Genomic DNA, 10,084 nt, shown 5'->3' on the forward strand with positions numbered 1-10,084 from the left:
TTGGATGTGTTTAGGTAAACATGGTGTTCCAGTCAGCTTATCTCAGAGCCAGGCTGAAGGGAGTGGAATTTGTTTTTACGTGTTTAGAACCCATGCTGTACTTCAAGCATGTCCTTGGTTCAGGAACACAGTTTTGTTTTCCACAGTGGTGTGTGGGAAAGGAGAGGTGCTGGCAGAGCAGACTTTACTGCAGCAGTGAGGATGTCCATGCAGATGCCACCCAGAAAGATGTGAGCTTGTACAATTACAGTAAGGCCAGGCAACAGGAAAGGAATTTTCAAGGTAAATCCCTTCATGGTACTATTTTCAGATCTTAGTGGGAGCCAGCCCGACTGTTACCACCCAGAGCCAGGCGTTTTGGACACATCCTACAGCAGAGATGCTCTGAGGAGAAAAGTACAGGACCTGTGTACAACCTTTGGGGGAAAATGAGTGGAAAGTAAACACAGTTCTTGCTTACCTGTTCTCAAAACAGTACTGATTTCAGTCAGGAGCATAAGGCACATAGCTGTGGACGTGATGGCTGCAAACACCAGACGCAGTACCAGGCCTCTTCCATTTCTGTGAATAATTACATGAGAAATTTGTAGTTTGTGAAACTCTGCTTCATTTCCACTCTGGAGATGCAAATCCTCTTCTCACCATCCTTTGTGCATCGCAAGGCTGAAGTGTATCTTTATTTTTAAAAAATCAAAACCAAACACCACCTTGTTGCTGTGATCAGAAAGTCTCTCCAAAAGCATTGCTGCACTTCAATAGTTGCTTTTGTGTTTTAAACTGATACTAAAAAAAAACCACCAAAACATAAAAAAACCCCTCAGACAATTTCTGTTTGCTACTTCTGACATCTGTTTTACCAGATGTGGCACTTGGGGACATGGTTTGGTGGTGGCCTTGGCAGTGCTGGGTTAATGGATCGACTTGATGATCTTAAAGGTCTTTTCAAGCCTTAATGATCCTGTGATTGTAAGGCCAGAAGAAAACTCGGTGTGCTGCATCTTTCTGACATGTCCCACCAGCCTTCAGGCCACAGAGGCTGCAAAGGTATTTTTATTTAAAGCTGTGTGTGTATTGTGTTGCAGGAGTTCTCCGGGTTGTTTGTAAATCACTGTTGCAAAATGTTAGTGTGTGTGCCGGATTTTCAGGATGAACAGGATCTCACTGTGCATGCAAGTGCTGTTAAAAACACCTGAAAGCTCTGCTTACCAAGGCATAGCAACCTCGTGGCATTACCCAACTTCCTTCACTATTGATATGAAATACTATTTAACGGCACGTCTTTTTAAAAAACAACATAAATGTAACCGTCTGCCGTAGGGTTTGAACTGTCCCTTGAAATACCCTGAAGAGGTACTGAAGAGCTGTGTCGGTGACCGGCCATCCTTCATATTTAAATCGCGGAGATCTGTGAGTTTTTTTCCTTTTGTTTCGGCTGGGGTTTTGCGGGTTTTTTCGTTTTGGTTTTTTTTTTGGCTGTTTTTTCAGGCCGCCAGCGCGCGCCAAAAACCGATTCTCCCGCCAACACGCCCCGGGGGCGGGGCCGGGCGGAGCGGGCTGAACCACCACACTACCGGGGGGGTGTATGGGGTGTGTATCAGTGTGTAAAGGCACGGGGCGGGGAGTTGCTCTTTCCCCTTCCCCCCCCTCCCGTACCTGTCCCCTTGGAGGCGTCCCGCGGAGGGGCGGGGCGGGCGGTGTCGCTCAGCGCCGGCGGGAGATGTGAAGGGGCCGAGCGGGAAGGCGGCGGCGTTCCTCTGTCCTTGTCTCCCCGCAGCGCCCGCTCCGCTCCCCCGTCACCGCCCGGCTCTCTTTCAGCGCCCGCTCCGCTCCCCCGTCACCGCCCGGCCCTCCCCACCGAGGACACCCCTCACCATGTCCTTCCGCCAGCGGAGCCCTCACGGCAGCACGAAGAGCAGGTAGTGTCGCCGGGATGAGGCGGGGGGTGGTGGCGGCCCAGCTCTCGTTCCCCTCCCCCGCAGCTCTCCGACCCTCGCTCCCCTCCGTCCCTGAGGTGTGTATGGTGGTGGTGGGGCGGGGGGGGAGCCCCGTCGGAGGGGGCGAGTGGAACCGCCTCGCTGGGTTCGTGGGAGTGAAACGAGTAAATAAATACTTGCGATGTTTGAAGGAGGTTTTAATGCGCTAAAACCCGCCTGGTTTGTGCTCACCTTGTGTTTTTCCGTGTTTCTTTTGCAGCCCGCAGCACCCCCCGCGCTGGGCCCAGGCGCGGAAACGCGGCGCCGATGGGAGGCGGCGGAGGCAGAACGAGCCCGAATCCTCGGTTTTTGAGGAAAACGAGCCCCGTCCTGCGGAGAGCCGGCAGGACAGGTGAGCGGTGCTGGCCACTGGAGCGGCTCCCGGCTCTTTTTGTTCGCCAGGAGCTGTAAACTGGCTGTTGTGCGGAGTTTTCCAAGCCCTGCCTGTTTATCAGTCGCTCATCACCCATAAATAGCTGGTCTTAAAGGAGGGAAAAGGATCTCGGGCAGTGCTCCTACCCCGGAGTCACCTCTGAATAGTGAATATTTAGTTCTTATCTCTTGAATTGTATTTTTGATAATTTTCTGCCCTATTTCCTGGTTGCTTATTGCCATTTATCACGAGGTAGTAGCTGTACAGGACAATTGTTTATCTGTAGATATAGGCTGTACAAACCACTGTGGTAAAATTAAAAAAGATGACAAAAATTCAATTCTTAAAAGTCATCTGCCTTCATGTTTTTGGAGGCAGTACAGGCTACACTGAGAAGTGTCAGCACGTGTGTGGGGGGGGCGATCCACTTCTGAGCTCTCCCATTGTGTTCACGCTGCTGCTCTTCTGCCTTCCTTACCACTGCCCAGCACAGCTGAACTTCATTTTAGTTGAAGTATCACATTTACAGTCTGAGATATTCATGCCACAAGTGCCTTTAGTGACTTTGATCAGCGGATGGGAGTTGTGGCCACAGCCCCAGTAGATTGAATTTAGTTTTCAAATCTGAAACTGCATGGGCTGTGCCCTGTAACTACCCATTTTCCTTTCCTGATAAGGAGCAGGGAAGATGTTGGTCAACGGCTCAACTTACAATATCCAAAGTAACTTAAATTGATTTCAGATGACATGTTTGAACAGGACTACAAGAATGAAACTACTGATAGTTTCATCAGCTTCAACCTAAATAAGCAATGTTTCTGTGTGTCTTCCAGTATTAAATGGAGCAGGCATACTTTTTTCATTTTAGTTTGGATTCAGCTCTGACTGAAATCGTTCTCTTCCTGTGATAAAATTTTTTTTACTATTTTTTTTGTTTATGCCGATTCAACATTGTCAAATTAAAATTCTGCAAAGCAAAGAGGAGCACGATGGAGGCTGGGTCATACATCAGACTCAGGTGGGGCCGGTTGTAGCCTTGTTTTTCTGCTCCTCTGGCAGTGTTTGAGCACCATTTGCAGTCCTAGCACAGCAACAGAACCTTTCACCAGGTGTGAAATGGGGATGAGAGTCTTGAGTAAGATGGCTGAGCTCAGTATGTCTGGCACCAGAGCAAATTAATGGAAAGAAAAAGCCGTAGAGCCCTGCCAGTTGTCCCTAATTCTCTGTAATCACAGCACAGGTGCAGAATCAAACAAGTATAAAAAGGTACATCAGTGTTGAGGAAGAAGCTCAGGTGTTGGGGCTGCTGGGTTTGTGCTGTTTGTTCTCTAGCACCCGAGAGCAATAATTGAACGTGGCCTGTGCTCTCTGCAAAACTAGAAATCAATATCAGAAAATGCTAAGAATCCATATAGATTGAACAGATATTTGCAGAGGGACCTGTACTGTTTGCTCTGAATTTTTAATTTTGCTGAGTTGGTAACTGGGTTTTGTTTAAAAAAAATTTTTAGTTTGAATTTAACTAAAAGTTGAAGTCATGCAAGACAACTTGGTAGCAGGGAGGGAGTTGGAGCTGGTTTTAGTGCAGATGGATCTAATTCCCTGACTTCAGGGGACATGTTTGCCCAGAATCCTGGTAAGTCTCCAGAGCATTTCAAGATCCTCTGAAAAAGCTCTGCTCTGTAGGATACAGTTTTCAGTTTGTACTTAAGGAAATTGGTCATCAGGAGGACAGAAACTGGAAAACACAAGCCTAAATGTAGGCAGCTAGAGATGGCTGGGAATGGATCTGAGCTTATTCCCTTGCAAGACTCTGAACCTGCTTGTGATGCTAATGGGCTGCAATAAAGTTGTTAAACCAGTTTGCAAAGTCACAGCAAATCTCAATTTGCTGGTTAAAATATGACTTTTATTGTGCCTTTGCTTTCTCTGTGAGGCATATTTTCACATGGAGAAACTCCTGGTGCTATGGTGTAATTTTAATTAATTAGCTTTACATCTTAATTCTGTCTTCTAACTTCTGTCTTTTCCATAGCTAATGGGTCTGCAATCATGAAAGAATAAATAATTAAGTCATTTAGTGGAGTGAAAATAAGTGAGTGAGTAAAGCTGGTATTTCATGTACTGTTTTCTGAAGGACACCAGCTGAAAGTTATAGAAAGGGTGGGCTGCGTTACATGCTACAGTGCTATGTTTCTGTAGATACCTACATAAACTTTTTAAGACAAAATACCCAACACAAACCACCCAACCTCAAGGTGGAACTCTGAACTGATGCTTAATTTTACAGTGATGACATTTTAATAGAACAGCCCAAGATTTTCACAGCCACTGTGAGTACTGTAAATAAACGCATTAAATAAGGGATCAAGCTGTGATTGGAGGAGATGCTGGGGGTGGGAAATACAATAAAACAAAATTTTAACATAGGGGTTCTACTTTTTTCCTTTTCGTTCCAGTTTTACAACACCAGAAGGCCCTGGACCCCTTTCCCGGTGTTCAGACTGGGGAACTGCAGTGGAAGAAGATGAAATGAGGACCAGTGTCAACAAAGAAATTGCAAGGTACCCCTGGGTGTTTAGGATCAAGTGGGGAAAAGACGGGAAATGGTAGTTGTCTTGTAGAATCTCTACTGACTTGTATTTTTAACTTCACCACTGTAGTAAAATCAGACCCACCTTAGCCTCTTGGCTGCTGCTTTTAGGTCAGCTTTGGCTTAGGTCCTGCAGGAATATCATGGGATGCTCACTGAAGAGTGGATGTGTATCATTAAGTATCTCCCTTTTGGAAGAAGCTTTTCCTGAATCTCCTAGATTGAAATACATCTAAGTACCATCTCACTAATGGCTTGGTTTTTTCCTATCATTGCTATAACAACAGGGGAAATACGTAGAAAAAGAAAGTCCTCAGTTGCCTATTTTTTTTTTTTAATTAGGGAAAACTGGAACATCCATTCCATAGTGGAAAGGTGTTTACAGTGTCTGGGGTGCTGCTGCTTTGCTGAAAAGTAAAATCAACTGTGAGGCTGAGTCTTAATATTCTCTTTGTGTTATGTATATTCTTAATCCTGATTTGAACTCTTACAGATACAGAAGAAAACTCCTGATAAATGAATTTTCAAGAGAAAGGAAGTCCTCCTCAGGAAGGTAGGTTAAATTTCTAGCTTAGCTGAGGAAATTTTGAAAACAAGTCTAAATTTTCACATGCACCATGTTGTTTCTTGAAACGCTCAGTTTAAAATAGTTCATTTTAAGTCTCCTTCTACACTGTAATTTAGTAACACCCAGAGCATTTGTTTGAAAAGTTTTAGCCTGTTTGCTTGTAGTCTTTTACAAGTGGGTTTGTTTGAGTGTGGCTTGTTCTCTAGCAGTCCCAAATCTACTATGTTTTTTCCTTCAGTTCTGATTCAAAGGAGTCCACTGCGACAGTAGAACTTGAGACAGACGAAGTGGTTTTAATGAGAAGACAGAAACAGATAAATTATGGGAAAAACACAATTGCATATGATAGATATGTCAAAGAAGTTCCTAGGTAAGCTGCCTGACTTCCTGGAAAACTGAACTGTAAGTCATACCTGTTCTCTGAGCATGTCGATATACTAAACATGGTATGCAACACACATTCAAATAGAAAGTGTCTAAAAAAATGTTTTAAGACATTATTTTAGCTGTTAAGTCGCACTAACACTCAAATGAGGTGTGGTTTTCTTTTAACTAGGCAGTCTGTGAGAAATACCTCATGCTGCAGAAATGGAAACGAAAGTTCTTTTGGTTGTGCTTGTCAACAAGAGGAAATGAAACTGATTTTTGCAGTTGACGTTTCTCATGAGTTAACTACAAGACAAAATGGGCTACAGTTGCTCTTGAGTCTGGAATGAGATTTCCACACCTGTGATTGATAACCCTTTTTTTTTTTTGTTCTTCATTTGACTTGAAATAAGAGGAACTACAACGTTCATATGGAGTGGGCAAACCTTTTCTTGAGTGCTGGAGTTGCCCAGTAGTCTCTTCTCAAATAATACAGGCTGTAAGACTTGACATTTAAAACTATGTTATGTATGTGTGAAACCCACTAATTTTTCACTTCTAATATCTGAATAGATGCCATCGTGTACCAGGAGTTCATCCCAGAACTCCCAATAAATTCAAGAAGTACAGCCGCAGGTCATGGGACCAGCAGATTAAACTGTGGAAAGTTGCACTGCATTCCTGGGATCCACCGACTGAAGGAGGATGTGATCTGCAAGAAATGTATGTACAGAGTGTTCAAGATGCTTTTATAGAAACTAATATGTCAAGTCTAATGTCTGAAAAATAAACAGTTCATTCTGCAGTGCTCTACAAAAGAAAACACCACACCATCGAGGTGAGCTGATTGTTTCAGAGCAGTTTGCAGATTGATCTGTGGTAGGAGCAGTGCTGGAGAGTTCTCACCAAGGGCAGATCCCCTGAATATTGAGCTTGGACCAACACAGTGTAAAAGAACGTGCCTCACATCCTTCTCACTTGCTAGTTGAGAAAAGTTGTTTCTTGAGCAGAGAGGAGGAGAGAAGAACTTGTGAAATCATCTCAAGGTACCATTAAACTCAAAGCATGTCTACAAGTGTTCACAGTCCAAGCTGCAGAAGCTCTAAGAGATGCAGAGTAATGCAACTGCTTATTTTCCTCTGTAGAAAGTAATACAGCTGATCAGGGAACATCCAGAATAAAAATTGTGGTAATAAAGGAATGAAGGGGACACAGATTTAACTTAATTCCTCAGGAAGCAGTTCTGTGTTTAATAAAGTGCTGTTTTCCCTAACAGTGCTGATTTTAAAACCAATGTGGAGCAATGGGATCTAAAAGCAAAGCTTTGGTGTGGAAATACTAGTCTTATCTTTGGATGCTGGGATCTAGATCTGTGTACAGTGGATATTAAACCTTCTTTGCAAAACAGATTGATGAAAACCTTGCCTGGGGGAAAAAAAATCTTCTCTCTTCCGTAACACTTGTTATCATTTGTATTGGAGCATTTTTGTCTTTGACAAGTTGCAGTATTTAGTCTCATAACTTTAATTCATTTTGGCTGTGTGGAGCTGACCTGCTGTTCTATCTGCTCTCCCCAGTTCGCCACCACTGTCCCTCTGATCTCTGTAGGTCTCTTTGCTCTCCTTTGCTCACTCTTTTCAGAACTGCACCACAAAGTGCAACTGAACACTAAAAAATGAATTTGTTTTGTGTTGTATTCTTTTAAATGATTTTACAGTTGTCCTGTCGACCTTGGTGAGATGGAGACAGAATCTGTTGGAAGCAATTCTGAATCTCAAACAAGCTGTCAAGATAATGATGTAAGCATATCTATCATTTACATAAATATATTTGTTAACAATTTGTTAATAATTGTTACCTTACTTAGAACTTTATCCCAAGTAGCCTGAATACCTAACAAATTCCATCATCTGCTGTGTTTTAGGGACTATTTATAAAGCTGAGTAATCTTTAAATTTGGATATTTTCCAGCTGTAGCCAATATCTCTCTGTAGTCTTGGGTTTAGAGAGTTAGAATATCTAATTTTTCATAGCCTACAAAAGAAAATTGTATCTGTTGAAAGCAAATCTGTTGTGAATTGTAACGTAGAGTGGAAATAATGCTTTAGATTGCAATACCTAATGTTAAAATAGGGTGTGATTTTTCTTGGCACAGAGAATAAGGCTTCTTTTATATCCACAGGGCACTTGGTACAGCTGAGCAGTAACCTTCAGTAAAGATCTAAGAATGCTTTTCTTACTGGATTTTTTTTCCTGATGAATATTAAATCTGTATGTTTTCATGTTTGCATATATAGATCCTTAGAACACTTGCAAGAAATCTTCAAATGTGGTTGAATGGGCAGAAGCCTGCATTTAAATCTCTGTAATCTTAAGACTAGCCTTGGGTTTTTGTGTGGCCTTTAAAGTGTTTGTAAGCCTCTGTTATAGGGTGGTCTAAATGAATTACAGAAGTTAATTGGGTTATTGCATAACTAAACCTGTACTTAACTGCTAATTATTAACTGCCTTTGTCTTCCAGGATACCTGTTCTGGCACTCCCACGAAAGTTAGACATGTTGACTATCAAGCAGAAGGTGAATTTGACTTGGAAGTGTGTTTGAGTGAACCACTGAAAGAATTTGATACTGTGAGTTAAATAGTCTTATGCAAACTGTTTTAGAGAAAGTTTCCTTTAAATTTGAGAAGTTAGCTTGATTCATAACCTGTTAATAGTAAGAAAGCTTAAGCAAAGTTGAAGACTGTTTTTAAAGTTGTGGTTGGTCTACATATTCTCCAGACCAGACTTATGTAAAATTGCGATTAAGTTGTGTGACTTCTTGTTAACTTTTAATTTATGTATATCAGATTTTTTTATAAAACTCTTCAGTAGAAAAACTAGCCAAAGGCAGTGCTATCCTCAAGTAATTATGAATAGTACAGCAAGATCTCACCAGTTTCCCCACCACCACCACCTCCCCCACTGTGTCCATAATTTCAGTTGCCCACCACCTGCAGATGAAGAGCAAAGTAGGGAGATATTTTTGTATATTCCTTTGCTATTACATCTTCTACAAAAGTCTGACTTGAAGTAATGCATGTGGCAGCTGAACCATGTGGCTGATTAGTAACTAGTAAACTCATCTACTGCAGTTACTTACTGTAAGATTAACTACCTACCCTAAAAAAACCCCTTTATTTGCAAAGACATTTCAGAAACAATTGGAAATTAAATTCTCTTGAGAAATTGGAGGTCAATATGCTAAATCCTATGCAATAATGCTTTTTTTTTTAAGCAGTAGCCTGAATTTGAAATTTGTAAATAGTCATCAGTCACTTATTAATACAGTCAAGAAAACAACGTCTAGGGAAAGTTCTTGGTTCTTCTAATTCCCTGGTTTTAAATGTAAAACTGTTGTAAATGATAACAACTGTACAGATTTTCTGCTGAGAGCAGTTAATGTTTCTATTGCTTTTGCATGGGATGTTGCTGGAAAATAAATGGAATTGCCTTTACTTTTACTTATGACTCTTCAGCTTCATTTCCTACTGACAGTGTTCTGTGGATAACAAAACGTAGGAGAAGACTGGAAGCTGTGCATCTGAGATATTGATGCTAGGCTGGGATATACTTGTGTTAGCACCATCCTCTGACTTTGAGCAGGACCTTAAAAACTGTATATTTTCTGTGCAGGGCACCAGAGTGAATTTGAGTCTGAGTTACAATGGGCCTGTCGTTGATCTTTTACAGACTCCTTAGAAGCAGTTTAGTTTAGTAGATGTCCATTAGCTGGTTACCAAATACTGTTCTCTAGGAAAAACTGCTGGAAGAGATGGGTGGACACTTCAGTCTTGTTTACTAACAGGACCTGTTTTAGTCACCTCACGTGGGTTTATCTCTAAAATGAAGTTTCTGGGTGTTGATGTTGCAACACTCAGGCTCAGTGGAGACACCTGAACTCTTCAACTCGAATGAGTATCTTAGCTAGTAATACAGCTTACAGCTGTCTAATCTGTTAGGCACTCTTAAAATCTGGTAGCTTGACTTGATAGGGAAACCTTAAATAACCCTGGAGTAAATTGTAACTCATCCTTTAAGTGGAGACTTAAATGACACAGTAGAGAAAAAACTACTTAAGATTTTTAAGGGGAGGCAGGGACTGGTGGTGTGTCAGTCTATACCTGAGTATCAGAACAGCCAGTAGAATTGTTTTTTAAAAAATAAGTTTTTC

The 10,084-nt window shown here is 41.9% G+C and overlaps 1 protein-coding gene across 1 annotated transcript; it reads left to right on the plus strand.

The window, feature by feature from the left end:
• The first annotated feature begins 1,687 nt into the window (after positions 1 to 1,687).
• Positions 1,688 to 9,374, plus strand: LOC113975660 (histone RNA hairpin-binding protein-like). The gene is made up of 8 exons (XM_027699892.1): positions 1,688 to 1,916; positions 2,194 to 2,325; positions 4,806 to 4,910; positions 5,433 to 5,492; positions 5,746 to 5,877; positions 6,447 to 6,596; positions 7,591 to 7,672; positions 8,395 to 9,374. Exons 1-8 carry the CDS (start codon positions 1,873 to 1,875, stop codon positions 8,509 to 8,511), a joined length of 822 nt encoding a protein of 273 aa, XP_027555693.1. The 5' UTR covers positions 1,688 to 1,872; the 3' UTR covers positions 8,512 to 9,374.
• Positions 9,375 to 10,084: the final 710 nt, after the last annotated feature.

This window comes from Neopelma chrysocephalum, unplaced genomic scaffold (assembly GCF_003984885.1).
Source record: "Neopelma chrysocephalum unplaced genomic scaffold, ASM398488v2 Primary Assembly neopelma1_142, whole genome shotgun sequence".
Taxonomy (NCBI): domain Eukaryota; kingdom Metazoa; phylum Chordata; class Aves; order Passeriformes; family Pipridae; genus Neopelma; species Neopelma chrysocephalum.

Excerpts from the sequence above, each read along its gene's own strand:
- LOC113975660 (XM_027699892.1), top strand. The coding sequence starts at position 1,873 with ATGTCCTTCCGCCAGCGGAGCCCTCACGGCAGCACGAAGAGCAG. Across the intron at positions 1,917-2,193 it reads CACGGCAGCACGAAGAGCAG|CCCGCAGCACCCCCCGCGCT; the intron begins GTAGTGTCGCCG and ends TTTCTTTTGCAG. Across the intron at positions 5,493-5,745 it reads AGGAAGTCCTCCTCAGGAAG|TTCTGATTCAAAGGAGTCCA; the intron begins GTAGGTTAAATT and ends TTTTTCCTTCAG.